At 42.5% G+C, this 17727-nt stretch overlaps 1 protein-coding gene across 2 annotated transcripts in view; it reads right to left on the bottom strand.

Moving 5' to 3' along the window:
- Positions 1 to 5434: 5434 nt before the first annotated feature.
- Positions 5435 to 17727, bottom strand: part of PRELP (proline and arginine rich end leucine rich repeat protein) — a 30995-nt gene continuing 18702 nt past the window's right edge. Inside the window, exons 1-3 of one of the 2 annotated variants that reach the window (XM_077928958.1) lie at positions 15746 to 15863; positions 11717 to 12662; positions 5435 to 6975 (exon numbers count right to left, since the gene is read on the bottom strand). In XM_077928958.1, the coding sequence (XP_077785084.1) occupies positions 6800 to 6975; positions 11717 to 12647 (1107 nt within the window). In that variant the 5' untranslated portion in view covers positions 12648 to 12662; positions 15746 to 15863 and the 3' untranslated portion in view covers positions 5435 to 6799. Of the gene's footprint in view, positions 6976 to 11716; positions 12663 to 15745; positions 15864 to 17727 lie in introns of those variants that run through there. The other variant, XM_028734180.2, reaches the window with a different exon arrangement.

Here is a 17727-nt window from a genome sequence, read left to right as displayed (position 1 = left end):
CGAGATGCGCTTTTCCTACTGAGGCTTCCCACTGCCCTTCCACCGTTCGGTTTCCATTTATTTTCCAGGACAAAGTTTGATAACTGGAAAACCTACTTCCGGTTTTGTGGAGTTCGTTCACCGAATAGTTCATTAACAGGGCTGTTCATAGACCGAGGTACCACTGTATTTCAAATGATATTAGTGCCTGACTAAAGCATACTACTACTACTACTACTACTACCACCACCACCACCACCAATAATAATACTATATCTCTTACTTGCAATAATGGCTTCTTAGGGTTATTTTTAGGGTCATGGTGACCTCCAAAATGCTAGTATTGTATGTCTGTGTGGTGGTGGGAGGGATTCAAGCACATAATTTTGGCTTGCACAGTTAAAGTGGATTAAATTGCTCTGCCACCCAAGCAAGGCAGATGATATATAGATTAGATAGATAAATAGATAGATGATAGATAGATTGATAGATGATAGATGATAGATGATAGATGATAGATGATAGATGATAGATGATAGATGATAGATATAGATATAGATATAGATGTAGATGTAGATGTAGATGTAGATGTAGGTGTAGGTGTAGGTGTAGGTGTAGGTGTAGGTATAGATGATAGATATATTCTTACTTGCACAGGGTTCCTGGGAGTAATTTGAAGCCAATCAGATCCATCTTTGAGAGAAGGGTATATAACTTGTGTCATTTCACACATGAGCCTGGAACTGATATATCCTCAGAAACTAGGCATAAAAACCTCTCAGAAACTGTTTTGGCCTTCTATGGCAGCTGTGGTCATTTTTCTTATGTGGGGGGAGGGCAGAAACATGACATAATAAGAAATGAAATCAGTTTGACAGCATTATTAGGAATTTTCTTTTAGTTTTAATTAAATTTAATTTGTTTGTTTTGTGACAAATATTCTGTGCTCTGTCTGGACCAAACAATTGGAAATAGCTGTCAAAGAAAGCAAAGAAGAATCTGAATTTAATTAATAGATCGATTGATTAGTTTCAAGGCATATAGCCTGCCCATGGATGTACAGGCTTTCCAAGCAATTAAAAGGGAATTATATGACATTGTTGTAGTAGCTTTAAAAAAACAACCCTGCATCTTTAATAGCATGCCAAGATGTAAAAATCAAGGAAATGAAGCTTCTCTGCTTATATGGAGACTGGGGGAGGGTGGGGGAGCTTCCGTTACCAGTTTATTGCTGAACCCATCCATTGGGGGCACTTCCAGATTGTGGCCATTTTCAGGTGTGATTCAGTCAGATACCAGCTTCAGGTGTAAGTTGATTGGGAGATCTTGCAAACAGGCCGACTTCCCCAAAACATGAGACTTTTTATTAGAAGGAAAATCTTGGGAAATATGCTGATAAGTGTGGCTAACCCTTGCTTTGATGAAACATCATCTAGCCTCCTCACAAACAAATCAGAATGGATACTCATATAGCTGTCAACTTTTCCCTTTTCTTGCGAGGAATCCTATTCGGAATAAGGGAATTTCCCTTAAAAAAGGGGAAACGTTGACAGCTATGGATACTCATTAGATACCCAACACCATCTAACCCCTGAAAACAAATCAGTGTGTACCCATTGTAGCTGATATCATATGAAATAGGATCACCAATTGATCAGGGAGAAATGGCCTGATCTTCTTTTGTACCTTTAACAGAAATTAGCAGATGAAGTTTACCACAGCATAGAGTTGAAACTTACACAACATATTTAATATGATATAAAAAGAAACCAGCAGATCATGTTCCAAATGTTACAAGCATAAATCCAGAGTAACTCAACAAATATCAATGGGGTTACGCTAGTTTACACTGGTGTAACAAAAGGCCAAGTATGGCCCCATAGATAGATAGATAGATTAAATTAAAAGCAAGTTTCATGCCTGCATTTCCATTAAAATAAATGATCCCAAGCATGCCCAACCCCAACATGGGTACCAGTGGGATATGCTGAGTTTTATCCGGAGGGATGTCCAGTGGACTGAGGTTGTTTGGTCATTAGGGACAAAATCCAGAGTCCTCTGTTTTCAAGGGATTTGGATTAAGGCTCCACCCAAGCAGTGGTTTGGAAAGAGCAGAGACTGATTAGATAAGATGATAGGCAACAAAATGCTATAGATAGATAGATAGATAGATAGATAGATAGATAGATAGATAGATAGATGATAGATAGATAGATAGATGATAGATAGATAGCTAGATAGATGATAGATGGTAGATAGATAGATAGATAGATAGATAGATAGATAGATAGATAGATAGATAGATTAGATAGATAGATAGATAGATAGATAGATAGATAGATAGATGATAGATAGATAGATGATAGAGATAGATAGATGATAGATAGATAGATAGATGATAGATAGATAGATAGATAGATGATAGATAGATAGATAGATGATAGATATAGATGATAGATAGATAGATAGATAGATAGATAGATGATAGATAGATAGATAGATATAGATAGATAGATAGAGATAGTAGATAGTAGATAGATAGATAGATAGATAGATAGATAGATAGATAGATAGATGATAGATGATAGATAGATAGATAGATAGATAGATAGATAGATAGATAGATAGATGATAGATAGATGATAGATAGATAGATAGATAGATAGATAGATGATAGATAGATAGATATAGATATAGATAGATAGATGATAGAAAGAAAGAAAAGGGTAGGTTGTGTATATTGCTGATTGCAGAGCTTCATTTACATTTAGCATGGTTGACTTCATACTGGTTTGTGAAGTAACAGAAGTGATAAAGGGGCTACAGGAAAAATCACGACAGGAGATATTTCTCAATGTTCAAGTCTTTCAGTCTGAATTGTAAGAGAGGATCAGGAAGGCAGTGAAAGAATCTGGAGTTGTTTGATGGTTGAAGGTGAAACACCTTAGGGTGCAGGGCCTTCTCTAGAAGTCTCTATTTCTATTGTGCTCTGCTTGCATATTTATACTTCAATTATTATAAAGACACTCTATGTCTCCAGTGCTCTCTCATCCAAAGAAAGCTAGACCCCGTGTCATTGCCTTTCAGCTTAGGTAAGTGGGAAGCACATAACAAAATCTTCAAATCCAATGTGAAAGGAGAAGAGAACATGAGAATGGCCAGTGAACTAAATCATCAGCTTTTCTGAGTCACCGGAGAGTCATTAGCGCTCTTGGAACTGAGGTTGAAATATGAAAATGTACTAAAGAATCTCAACTGGAGAAGTTATGCACGGGTCCAAAGCCTAATTTTCTTTCAAGAACCCCCCACTGAGTTTCATTTCACTAAGCTGTAAAAAGACTTGATTGGCTATAAAGAAGGATTTAGAGAGCGTGCAGAGTGGAACCTGGCTCTTGGGGCAGAGCAAATCATGAGGATCAAAAGGGGCCTGAGTCATGGAAGTGAGTTGAGCAAACATAGCTCAGTCGGTGTCAAGTGATTAGGAGAAGAGAACTGCTCCATGTTTTGGAAGTGACTCACATAGGTCAGCAGAATAGGAAAGTCTTGCGCCCTGTTTATCCACTGGGGTCCCCTTCTGATGTAATGTTTATGTTCACCAATTGACATTTTAAAATGATTACGCAAGCACCTCTGCATGGGAATGTTACCTGGGGACTGTGACATTTTTTGAATGGATCTCTGAACAGAATCCTAGGGTTTTCAAGTAAAGTTGTGTTTCTGGACACAGCCCTGGACAAAGTCACATAGGTGTCTAATCCTCATGTAATGTTTCCAGGGGTGCTGACATTGAGGGGGCCTGGAGTCACATGATGCATCCCACCCCCACCTAGCATGCCAGTGCTCCCCCAGCAGCAGGGGCATATGGGAAGCACAGAGGGTGATCTTCCCTCTCTGCCTGTGCTGCCCCTGCCCAGCATGCCAGCGCTCTCCCATCATCAGCGAGGGAGGTGGGCCCCTCAATATTGGGGGACTTGACCCCCTTGAAGACAAATATTGAGGGGGCCAAAACCCCTTCCACCACCTATAGTTGATGCCCCTGAATGTTTCCACGTGGCAGAGGTTTTCAATGTTATTGAGTCCATGGCTCCCTTGACCAAATGCATTCTTTATGTGGCACCCCTATGGAGCTCAGGAGCCCAGTTATGTCACCCTTGCCTGCAGGGCTGGCAACCTTTCACCCTTTTTTGAACACCCTCCCTTGTTCCCTCAGCCTCCTCTTCCCTCTCCTTGGGAGTCCTCTGGGCAGCCACTTCTACCCCCACCCCCACCCCAGCCCCAAAGAGAGGTGCCTCCTAGAGGCACCATTTGCCTGGGGAGCTTATAGACTGGGCTACTGCAATAAACAGCTGTGCAAGCCTTTGGTAGGCAGAGATGAGAGAGGGCATCAGAGGAGGGAGGGGAAGAAAGAGGGACAGAGGCTAGTGTTGCTCGTTGCACCCTTGACCATCATTCAAGGCACCCCAGGGTGCACACTGGTTGAAAACCACTGTCATATGGGAAGTGCTTGCAAAATCACATTTAAAAGCCGATCTTTGAACTCAGGAGGCTATTAAGCGAGAAGCTGCCCTAGGCTGCAGGAGTATAAAGAGGACAACACCTAACTTTTCACCTTATTGGTAGGGTCTGGTGAATGGAATATTGCATAGGGGCAGCTTAAATTTAAATCCTTGTGTTGCCCCTATTTCTCAGTCTGTTATTACTCCAGAAAGTAGGGTGGGTAACAGGCTTTGGCTACAGCTTGTGGTTAGTGAGGAGAGCGCTTAGCCATGAGTCCCAGTTCAGATGACAAGCAAAGATAAAGAGACTGCAGCACAGCAGAAAAAAAGGACTGGGGACGCCATACTTTTTCCACAGAATTCCTCCCAACAACAATGAGATGGTATTGTCCTGTCACTCCCGGGGGGGCTTGATCTATGTGCATTCATGACACATAGTGGCAAGATGCCCAGAATGCAAGCCACTCAGGCTTTGACAACTTGATACCCTATTTTTGGAAGTTTTTAAGGAGACCTGGGGAGAGTAATGGAGGCAGCACACAACCCTCAAATCATCTCACGAGTACTTCTCTTTTTTCAACTGTGTGTTTTCAGGTCAATTTTTTTCTTACAGGTTTCCAATTAAAAATCTACCCAGAAATGGAATGGGATGGACTTTATCCCCTCTGGAACTAGGACAGACTGGGCTTTAATGGGTCTGTCTGTCCCTACACACAAGCAAGGTATTAGCTATTTCAGGCTAGTATGACTGGTTTGGCCCCACTGGGCACCACACTGTAGGGGGCACCACAATAATGCTGTATAACAAAGTGAAAGAGGTGTGAGCACCAAATTTTAGCATCTCACAGGGTGCCGCTGGAATTTGAGAGCCTAAGGTTCACCACTGGTACACTGCTGCACCCCCCACACACACACACAAAATGGAGGGGTATCTACTCATCTATATGGGACTCTATTAATATCTGTTAGTTGTTTCTAACATAACAACATATGTTTATTGTTCCTAGTCCAAGAGAATAGTCCATGCCAGCTCAGTTCCACATTCCCACAGCTTCTCTCAATTGTTTTTTGGCATGCCGTTGCTCCTCGTCTTTGAGTAATTTTACTGAAAGGGAAAGCAACATTATGCTTGAGAGCTTCAAGGGGACATTGCCTGAAGGATGGGGAGGCACAATTTCCTTTGTGACATCTGTCCTGTATAGACATTGCAAAGGGAAATTGTGTGAAAGTTAGTGAGGCAACAGAGCATTCTGATAAGCAGCCTCTTATGCAAAAAGACTCCCACATACAAACACATACACATGGCCCAGAAGGTATGGCCATATCCTTCAAATCATCATGGCAATGGGATTGTCCTTTCTAGGTACACCGTTCTATCCTTTGGCAATTTCTCTCTAGTACTGCACTTGTGTCACAGTAGCGAACTGAAGTGGAATTATACTGTGGGGAAGAGAATGAGTAATTAATCAAGCAATTATTCTCATTTTAAAATGGTGCTGTTAAAGTACCATCATCCGAATCTCGGTGATCACATTATGTTCGGCAACTCAGGTAACATACTGACAGTATGTTGCTACCATCACCCGTATCATCCCATAAGAGCATAAAGGGGGGAATATCTGTTCTTTGTTACTTTTCATTGTACCCACAATGCACTTCACATGGCTCCACAGAATACAAAGCTATGCACTTTTATCTATTGATTAGCACATGCCACAGTATGGTGTTCCTATTACCATGGTATTTATGAATAAATTTAAATATCCCTTTCCTTTTGATCCAGCATCCTTATTAGACAAATGGCACTTTGAAATTTTACCTATTTAAATGAAATTGCTTCCTCTTCTTCTTCTTTTTGGTCTCGATAATAATAACAAATCCAACTTCTTTTATAAGCTTGATGTTGTTGGCTAGGGGTGGGTGGGTGCAAATAACTCAATCTGAAGTGTTAGACAGCAAGAGTACAACACAAATGCTGCATCTGGGTATGTTCTCTTCTCTAATTTTGAGACAAATTAAGGAGTTGGTATTTAAGAAGACAGTATTACTGTGACTTCTAGCACTTCTGTGGATAATACACATATCAAAGAGGAATCTGTGGAACTCTCCTAGGAGACTCCGTAAGATGCTGTGTAAAACAAGACCTGCAGAGTTTCCTGCAACAGAAGGAGGAGGAGGCAGCAGAATGGAGCAGTAAAGAGAAGGCACTGGGGCAGCAAGGTCAGGGTAGGGATGATAACATATATTCCCCATGTCTAACATAGACTGAAATCAAGTCACTGTGCAAAGCCAAAGTCCCAGAGGAGTGGCGATTGCTGCGTGGCTTAGAACACGACAGATTGCAAGAGTCGGAAGCACATCATCAGGTCCAAGGGGATCGGTGGCTTCAGATGGTTGCCATCCAGGCGCAGATAGCGAAGACGGGGCACGTTTTCAAAATCTGAGGACGGATCATGGAAAGCGACCATAGAATTGGGGCAAATCTGGGTCCCGTTGATTTCTAAACAGAGAAAAGAAAGCACAGCAGTAAGTTAGGAGAGCCAAGATAATTGATTCTGCACTTCTCTTTTCACCCTCTGGTCTTCCACCAATCGTCAATTCAAAATCCAAGGTTATGCAGTGGTCCCTTTTGGCTTTAAGACCTATGTTTCCATTCATCATTGTGAAATATCTGGATAAATCCTCCTTGTCTGCTTTGAACAAGGGCTTTCCCAGTTCATTCCTCAAGTCCCATATCACCCTCCCCCCATTTCATAGGCCTGTATAATCTAGTTTATAAATGATACAGACATCTTTCAAAAGAGGTTGGCAACAATGCTGCTGTGTGTACCCACACCACAAAAGCGAACATAGCTTTAAATGCACATAGAGGGACGCGGGTGGCGCTGTGGGTAAATCCTCAGCGCCTAGGGCTTGCCGATCGCATGGTCGGTGGTTCGAATCCCTGCGGCGGAGTGAGCTCCCATCATTCGGTCCCAGCTCCTGCCCACCTAGCAGTTCGAAAGCACCCCTAAAGTGCAAGTAGATAAATAGGTACCGCTTTCTAGCGGGAAGGTAAATGGCGTTTCCGTGTGCTGTGCTGGTGCTGGCTCGCCAGAGCAGCTTTGTCATGTTGGCCACGTGACCCGGAAGTGTCTCCGGACAGCGCTGGCCCCTGGCCTCTTAAGTGAGATGGGCGCACAACCCTAGAGTCGGACACCACTGGCCCGTACGGGCAGGGGTACCTTTACCTTTATAACATGTTAGAAAAGGGTGAATGTCACATTCCAAGGCTGCTTAGAAAAGGGATTAATGTAACACAGCTTGGTGTTTAGCATATTGGATATCCATGTCATCCCTGTACTATTCAGACAATATTGCAATCTGTACATTCCAATCTTAAAACAGATCCGATGTAAAGATGTAACTAAATGCTTGGTACGGATATGTGACTTCATTCATGTATAACTATTGATTGCTAAAGTGATGGGATGCATTTAGGTAAGCAATACAAGTTTTGCTCGTTGTGAACCACACGGAGAAAACTGAGAAACTTGCACTCAGTTTCCCATATGGAAGACAAATTGGCCACTGGGTCTCTCTGCAGGTTAAGCCTTGGAATCAGTCTGCATTTGTCATTGAGCAGCTCTGATTCTGCGCAAAAAGGGGGGGTTGGAGAGAGAGAAGGAAGAGGCTTAGGAAGACCCGGAACTCTGCTCTGAGGCCCCCACTGCCCTCCTTTGCACCTCTGCCATTTGAGTCCTACCATACCAACAACACAGACATGTATTTGCATACCCTTCAGGTTAGTTTTGGTAAGAGACATTCAGTGCCACTGAGATGGTGATGATAAGCAGCAGCAGCATTATATCAACAGAACAGTGTTGTTCCACTTCTAGGTTCCAAAGACCTGCTCAAACATAACACTAGATGGCTTCAGGCTAATGAAGACTCACATCCGTATTATTATTGTAAAATGAAACTATTCAAATGGCTCCCTCGCTGGGGATGTTATGAAGATAAAATAAACAAGTTACTGGGCCTTTGCTGATTGTGATTTATAAATACTGGCTAACATTATTTAAAGGGGGAAAACAGTTGTTGTTTTCTAAAAAAAACCCTAACCAACAAAGTAGGCCATTATTTAAGCAGGAAAACATCCAACCTCTTCCTTTGATCTATTCTTCAAAGAACCTTAAGTATTCTGTATTCAGGGATCACTAACCTATGCTTCTCCAAATGTTCCCAGACTCCATCAGCCTCAGCCAGTGTGGCAATCAAGACTACTGGAAATGGTAATTTTAGCAATATCTGGAGGCCCAAAGTGTTGCCATATCTGCTGTAAATGCTAGTGCTCAGAGGGCTATACGGAAGGCTGGTTATCAAGTAGCCAACTACTACACCGTTTCTAAAAAGGCTCAGTTTTTAGGTGTTAATTTATCTGTTGCTTAGCAGACATTTACTCATATTTAGGTTACAATATCATTCATCCCTAGCCCTGATTGGCTCTGCCCCCACCCTCCTTATATCACTTCCCTGAAGTCTGATCAGTTATCCAAAGGCACACATCACTATTGAAAGTACTGAGTAAGAGTAAAGTCTAATACTCTTTTGTACCATGTTTAGGCAAAGCCAACCTGGAGTAGTAGTAGTGGTGGTTGGTAAAATTATGTTTACATAGGCTTCTTTCCTCCTCTGTGTCAATGGCATGGGATTTAGATATCAACAAACCACCTTTGACTCTACTTGGGGATTTCAACAAGCCTGTTAGACAAAGGGTTGTTAGCATTGCAAGTATCAGACTCATGGTGTGTGTGTGTGTGTGTGTGTGTGTGTGTGTGAGAGAGAGAGAGAGAGAGAGAGAGAGAGAGAGAGAGAGAAAGGGGTCCAATTCTCATTAGGACTATGGCAGAGACCAATGAAGCCACGGTCCCCATCCAACTCCCACCCTGAGCCAGCTTTTTCTTTTCTTTTCGTAAGCTATGCAACGTGAACAATATGGCAAACCTTGCATCAGATTTGGAACTTGTTCATAGCACAACAAAGCCTTCATTTGATCAATTGCTTTCCTGTGCTTATGCTTCTGAAAGCCAGATACCTGGGCTTTAAAAATATATAACAGAAGCAAGCTGATATATTTCCACCTTCCTAGAGAAGCCAGGGTAGGGGTGGCAGCTATTATTAAGAGAGAGAGAGAGGAAAAAAACCTTTTTAAGGGAACCAGCTGAGGATGTAAGGCAAAGAGGTTGGTAAAAAGCCATGCTTGGCTCCAAGGCATTGCACATTATAAGCACTGCAATTATGATTAACAGCAATCTTAATTATAAGAGTTCATGAATCAGAATTTGCTTCCTGTTGCTAAATCATGAACCATATGTGCACTTGAATCTCAGTGCAAACAGTTTATATTTTATGCCATGGCACCAGCTAAGGATTATATCCATGCCATTTCTTCTTTTATTGTTTCAGTTATCTTGAGAATATCAGGGGGCAGGGTAGGATGGGGTCACCAACTTGGTGCCCATGGTCACCAGTGTGCCCACCAGTACCTCCTATGGTGTCTGCAAAAGGCCTTTGTACCTAACCCATTAAAAAAACTCACAACATAAGAGAGATGTTGGCTCTTCCTAATCAATTCCTGTCTGCACTGGCTTAGCCTCTCTTACATTGCCAATTAAACATGCCAACATTTCATTATCTGTCATGCTTGGACACCCACCTTCCTATCCAATTTGAGCAGAGGAGAGGTGCAAAGTGCTTCTTTTTTCTGCTCTTTGAGGAGTGGCAGCCATTTTTTGTTATGCCACATCCTGACGGCAGCCATTTTGTGACTGGCATCCATGGCCCTTCCTTAAAGTTCAAAATGTACCCACTGAGTGGTAGTCAATAACATTTTAGTCACAGTAGACCCGTTTAAACCCATTTCTGTGGTTCTACTCTGAGTAAACTTAGTTGAACACCACCTACACAGTCCCCCAAAGGTTGATGCTCCTTATATTATATTTCCCCTCATGTAGCAACCTAGGCAGAGCAAAGGGCAAGGGTGTGATGTCTTTTGCTGGAGTGCATCTCTAACTGAAAGTAACTAATGAAGTAATTAGTACCCTCAAACTGAAGCACTAATGAGACCCCATTACCATTTAGTAAAATATCTGCACCCACAAGTATCACATCCCTGCTGTGCAAAAGTGCTTTTATCCTTACTGCACAGATGGAACAACTGATGCTGTGAAACACATGCTTATCTGTTCAAAAGAAATTTTAAAACCCTTTAGGTCTTAATCCTGAGAAAACTCCCCAAGGGGTTAAGAAGTTTGGGAGTGCCTCCTGAAATGGGTCCCGTTGCATTTTCTGGGTTATATCCAAGCTAAGTGTCAACTTGAATGCTGTGGGGTTAAGAAGAAGAAGCCCCAAATAAATCTGAGCTCCACATTTCCCTGCTTCTGAAAGTGGGTCTCTAGCCTTTGTACTTGCTAATAAAAGATGTAAAGTGTGACCTTAGGATAACCTTAGACTAGAGACTCCAAGGCGTGTGAACCTAAGTTATGAATTTAAAACAAAAACTTGTAATTTTAACACAAGAATCATTAGTCTTAGATCCTGCCTGTGTTCTGTTGAGCACGGGAGTCATAAATGTTGCATCAATGAGCTAGCCTGGTTCAAATGAAATGCTTTTGCCTTGAGCTGCCAGATGTGAATAAAGTTACTCAGAATTTAACTACATTTTCTCTCTTTGGAGCCCATTGTATAAGTTGGCTTCATTGGCCTAACCCACTGCTCTTCCAGAGTGCCAAAAGTTTAAAGCAAAGTGAGGGGGGGGGGATAGCACTTGGGCTGGTTGTTTCATGGCTTATTGTTTCCTTTGCTTGCTAAGAATTTCTGGAAAGGATTCTGCATTCCTGCTCTCCTGCAGATGTTTTCAATCAAGGCAGCAGGTGGTGGGAGCTCCAGCAGCACAAACATCTGGGGGCAGTGAGGGCTTTGTTATTCCCATGACTGTGCTTGTGCACTCTGTGGGATGACACCTGTCCTATGAACTGACATGGGCTTTGCCCAAAAGTGTATGGCCCAAAAGCATTGGCTAGATTTTCTGCCTCAGATGAAAGGTATGGGCACTATATATCTTGACTTGGGCACCATTTGCTGCTTCACCTCAGGAAGCAAAATGTCTTGGACTGGCCTTGATGGCCATTCTTAGGTGGCTTGGTTCTGCCACATGTTCTCCTGTAGACCTAGCGAACTGCAGGTCTCTGCTGACTCACTTTCAATGGAATTGTTATTCAAGTAGAGGTGCTCCAGCCTGGAGTTGATGTAGGGGATGTTGGTGAGGTTGTTGTATGCCAAGTGCAACACCAGCAAGTTAGTGAGGTTGAAGGAATTCTTGGGCAGTCCTTTGTCAGAGAGCTTATTGTAGTTAAGCCTAATGAAAGCCAAGTTAGGGAAATCTTTGAAGTAGTTGTTGGGGATGTCTTCGATTTGATTCTCGTCTAGGAAGAGCTGGTGGATTGCATTGGGAACCGAAGGTGGCATCTTGTGTAGCCTGTTGTGAGCTAAGTTGAGCTGCATGAGGTTCTTGAGCCCCTTGAAAGTATTTTTGTTGAAGTTTCCATCATTCAGCTCATTGTGATGAAGGTCTAAGAGGATGAGGTGATTCAGGTTGTTGAATACACCACCAGGGATCTTAGAGATCCGGTTCCTGCTCAGCCGAAGTTGTTCCAGATTGGGAGGCAAATTGTTGGGTACTTCCCTAAGATGATTCTTCTCCATGTACAGGAACATAAGGCTTTCTAACCTATCCAGCACCTTCTTGTTCACCTTCGCAATGCGGTTGTTATCCAGATTAATCCACCTCAGCTCTGTGGCATTCTTGAAGGACTCCTCAGGAAGCTCATCAATGAAGTTATTCTGCAGGTAGATATAATGGGCCCTGGGTGGGAAAATGGGCACTTTTCTCAGGTTGCGGCTATCACAGTAAATGGCTGAAGGGAAATCTGGAGGGCAGAAACATTCTCTAGGGCAGTCTGGGAAAACTGAGGGAGGTCCAGGTGGCAGAGGCGGAGGCAATTCTGTAGGTTCAACTGGTTCAAAGGGTGGAGGAGTAGCACGCTTTCTTCCAGGCTTGCGCCTCTGTCCATTCACCTCACAAATCAGCACAAGAATGAGTGGGAAAATCAGTCTGGCAAGCCCCTTCATGGTCTAGACAGTCACCTGTTAGAAGACAAGAAGAAACCATCGAAAACAGGACCATGACACATACATATTGGACATTAACTTAGTGTTGCTATCCTTTTCTCCAGCACTGGATTTCCCAGACCAGAGTACCTTTAGGTGCAAAAGTGAAGTGTGTGTGTGTGTGTGTGTGTGTGTGTGTGTGTATGGCCAGTAGTACATAGCTTATTTGGTGCGCAACTTTTTATGGTCAGGCAGAGCAATCCTGCAGTGGCATAGCTAGCTGCTAAGGTGCCCGGAGCAGGGGTGCGCACCCTAGGGGCGGGGTGCGATGGGGCAGGACGCACCACGGAGCCTCCAAGGAGTCCGCCTGCTGCCTCCCCTTCAGCTGTAGGGTGGCTGAGGGGGAGGCGGTGGGCAGGCGCAAGCCCCATACTGCTGTTTCAGTCAGTGTGGAGCCTGCAGGCACCTGAACCACCACATCACACCCAGGAGGGATTCATGACTTCAGCACACTGGAGGCCCCATGTAAGCGCCGCCTCCCACGATGTGACACCCAGTGCACAATGCCCCCCCCCCAACTACGCCTCTGCAATCCTGTATACCAGGGGGTAGAGAACCTTCTTCAGCTCAAAAGCCACATTCTCTTCTGGCCCACCTTCTGGGGGCCATGTGCCAGTGGCATCCATGGCCAGAGGCAAAAGTGGGCAAAGCAATGCATGTAACTCTTATATTTGTGTTGGAGGCTGGTTTCCACACACACTCATGCACCCTGCTCTGTCCTCCAGCCAGGCAATGAAGAGGCATTAACAGGGTTCAAGTGCACATTCCAGCCAGGGACAAAGACTTAAGAAGGGTGTGACTGGTAAGGAGTTGGCTGTTAGTGGTAAAGAAAAAGGCCAAGGGTCAGTAAGAGCTGTTTGACAGTGGAATTTGCTGCCAAGGAGTGTGGTGGAGTCTCCTTCTTTGGAGGTCTTTAAGCAGAGGCTTGACAACCATATGTCAGGAGTGCTCTGATGGTGTTTCCTGCTTGGCAGGGGGTTGGACTCGATGGCCCTTGTGGTCTCTTCCAACTCTATGATTCTATGATTCATCACTAAATGAGTTCTGCTCAGAGTAGACCTAGTGAATTAGTGGACCTATCTATATTCCACCTTTTAGGACAAGGTTCTGGCAAACTGGCTTTCAAAAATTAGTATTACAGTACAGCAGTACAATAAATGCACATCAGTTATAAACCGACTCAGCCAATATAAAAAAATTCAAGAACAGCCTTAAAAACTTTTTTTTTTTAGGTCTTAAAGATTTTAAAACAGAGGATTGGTGGTTCATGCCCACTCCAGGGATGGCTGTGTGCAGGATTCCTGCATTGTAGGGGGTTGGGCTAAATGACCCTTATTGTACCTCCCAACTCTGCAATTCTATGATCCTATGATAGTTTAACTCTGAATAAAACTAGGATTGGATACAACCCCAGGCTTTGAGCTCAGGTACTTTTTGCTAGAGCTTATACTAAATTTAGCAAAATTTCAAAATCTGCTTAATTTTCAAATTTCAACAATGATATTTTGATGTTGAAATTTGTTATTTGTTGCATTAATTTGTTTTGATTAATTTAATTTTAATTAATAAACTAATTAACTAAAATGTGTTGTTGCAACTAAAATGTGTTGTTGCAACTAAAATGTGTTGTTGCAAATTAACTATCAAAATTACTTCCAAATGCTAATTGCTACTGCATGTCTGTTGACAGCTATTGACAGCTGCTGACAGCTACATGTCAGATGCTTTCTGCTACTGCATGTAAGATGCTATCAAATGCGAATGAAAGCCATCAGATCAGATCAGTGGCTGTTAAAATAAAGGCTCAAGATCGGAACTGTCGTATTTGGACTAACTAAAAGTATTGGAGCAGGACAAAATAAGAACATAATTCCCTGAAATCCAGAACATGGGAAGTCATTCAAAATTGTTTAATTTGGTCTTGGATAATTGGCTTTTTAAATCATATTATAATTTGGTGTTGTGTTAATGTGGCTTTTATTGGACTGTTATAAATGAAAACTAATACAAATTATTAATAAAAAAGATCCTATCAAATGCTGATCACATCAGCCAACAGAGAACTGTCAAACTTTGCAAATACTTGTACATCAAATGCCGATGCCTAAGATATTCAGTAAATGTTTGGAGAACATGCATACAGCCAATAAACAAACAAGGGATATTTGCCACCAAAATTAGAAGAAGAGAATGCTAAGGTGTGGGGTTCTTTTGCTCCATTTTCTGGTTCCTTGACTCATACTTTAAGGAATTAGATGTACTGCTTTATGGTGGTAGTCAACTAAGTTGCACTCAGAGCAGACCTAGTGAAACCTGTAGTCCTAAACACAGTCATGTCCATTAAGTTAAATCGGTCAACTTAGTTGAATACTACACTCAGTATCTTCAATTTTCATAGCTTTCTTTTTCACAACTGTGGATTTGTGAAAGAGATAAATGTGATCCCCATCTTGCAGCCTGGCAACCTAGCCTTGGATCAGTGCCCCTCGTGCCATCAGCACAGCTGGCTTCCAGCCTTCAGTACAGGAGGGTTCCCTGGAAAAGGGAGAGCACCTGCCTTTTCCAAGGGCATCGGCTAAGCTCATGAATACGTATTGCAGTGCATATACTTGGTTTTTGGTTCTTCATAAATCATGTGCTTACAGCTTGCCATCTCATCTCCTTTTTACGATACCAAAAGGAAGTAATTTGCACAACAAACCCTGCAGTTGAAAATTGTTTAGGCCTGTTGTCTTATTTATATATCTCTTTTAATGAATTCTATAGATGGACAGCCAATGCTGCAAAACATACAAAGTTCTCCATTGTATCTTTTCCTCCCAATCCCACAGCACTCTTTACCTTTTAAAAATGGCTGTTTTATTGATGATGGTAATGATTACACTCGGACAGCTTTTTAAGTATATGTTTTAGAAAAACTGAGGAGCACCTGCTAGCCAGTTCCATTTTCAGAATACCTCATTTCTTTTTTCAGCACCATCCTTTCAACTGTGTGTGTATCCTTCATATTGAAAACAAAGAGCACATCTACCTTGTTTGCAAGCATAAGCATCGCTAACCTCTGCAGCAAGGCTGCCCTTCGCTTCATTGCATGGAAGCTGGGACACCTAACAGTCACTGCTCGAGTAGGTCTAGCATAAATATCTCACTGAAGAATAGCATCCTCTTCTTAAACAACCATCTGGAAATGCCCTTCTTCTCAAGAGTGTCAGAGGAATAAGAGGGCTTCTCATGGTCACAGCCGTGAAGGAAATGTGAGCAAATTGTAGCCTGTACAACAATGTCCTTGAAAGCTGTAAAGAACCTGTAGGTGTAATAGCAGCTGAGAACGGTGCAGAGAACTGCTGTCTTCTTACTGAAAAGCTAATGTCTACCATCTCTTCATTTTTCATGTGAGGAAGGGAAACAAGAATCATGCACCTATACCTATGTATTTGGACTGTGGCTCCTTCAATTTTTATTTTTTTTAATTGCTTGCAGCATTTGATGGGAGGCATTTTATCTTCCCATCCTGCCCTGTCTGAATCCTGTGCAAAATAACACAACAGCTTTTGATCCACCCAAATGTTCATCTTGCACAAAGCTAATTGTTTGCATGGGAAAGCTGAACTAGAGAAAAAAGGGTGCCAACATACACAATGATTCTTTTTTTTATTCTCATTATGACTTCATTTACTCGCTCCTGTTCTCTGCTTGTGATATAAGTATTTGGGGATCTATCTAATTCTGGGTCCAAATTATTTTGTGTGGTAGCACTGAAGATTGGATTTCAATTGCACACCCACCACCATCCTACTTTTATTAGTGTATCCTTTAAATTTTTAAGGGCTTATTCATGCTTAATTGTGTTGCTTAATCTCTGCTGGGCTGTGTCTCAAATGGTAATTGTGATTTATTTTATTTTCCATATTGTATCCTAGCCATATTTAGCTGTGCCACCCAGAGAACATAGGATGTCATCAATAAAAAGAAAATAATACTCAAATTATGGAATTAAGTTTTCCCATGCTTTCCGTCACTCCATCCATCAGGCTTCCTAAGGACTTGGTTCTCATTAGGCATCAAAGTAAGTGGCAGATTTTTCAGCATACCAAACACAGCTTCAATTATGGCCAGATTTTTAAAAGAATGTGACACACACAGAGAAGGGAGAAGTGCTTTGGACATCTGGTCTTTAAAACCCCGAAGCACAAGGCAGTTGGATCCAAACAGGCACAGTGGTTGTCATCATTAAAGCCATGCAAGGGAAATGGCTGGGTCCAAGTGATTTTGCAACCGTCAACTTATTAAATCCCTAGCAAGGCAGGAGCAACGCTGCCGAGGTTCCAAGGTTGCGAATACACCAACACAATGTATCTGGCAAATGTGAATGCAAATTGTCAGAACATATGGAGAGGAAAGGGAAAGTTGCTTAGCTGGGGTGTGATGAGGTGGGCGAGGTTACTTTCTTCGTTTCCTGGCATCCTCCTACTGAGCGTGGAAAAATCCTGACAGCTTTGAACCACAGTGTTCCACTTCAGCACAAATGGATATTTTAACAGCACTGCCACCAAGCGCCTGCACTGAAATCTGCACCACACTTTTTCTCTCAGTTGTAAAAATGCACAAGCAGAGCCTAATTAACTTAGGAGCCTCAAATGGTGCCAAGGGGCACTGGAGCCATTAGAAGTTCTGCCAAAATGGTTTATTGCAGCTTTGGAACACGTTCAATGGAAATATCGCCTTAGTGATCTATGCTTAATATGGAAGCTGACTCACAAGACAATGAATCAGTACCAAATAGTCTTAAGGGTGCTGTCAGGCTCTCAACTACAGCAACCAGCAAAACAGGAGCAAGCTTCTCCCTTGGGCAGAAAAGAAATGGTTTCAGGCCCATACTCTGTCACAAACTTCCTTTGCAACCATAGATAAGTCATTGTGCTTGTTTTGGAAACTTTTCCAGAGTCCCTTTGCAGAATCGTATTGAAACTTGGTCCAGGGGACCCGTGGCCCTCCAGTTGTTGACTTTTGAAAACAAATCCAATCACAAGATTTAAAGTCA

Source organism: Podarcis muralis, chromosome 5, assembly GCF_964188315.1.
Source record: "Podarcis muralis chromosome 5, rPodMur119.hap1.1, whole genome shotgun sequence".
Taxonomy (NCBI): Eukaryota; Metazoa; Chordata; class Lepidosauria; order Squamata; family Lacertidae; genus Podarcis; species Podarcis muralis.
This window is presented reverse-complemented; position numbering and strand designations above follow the sequence as displayed.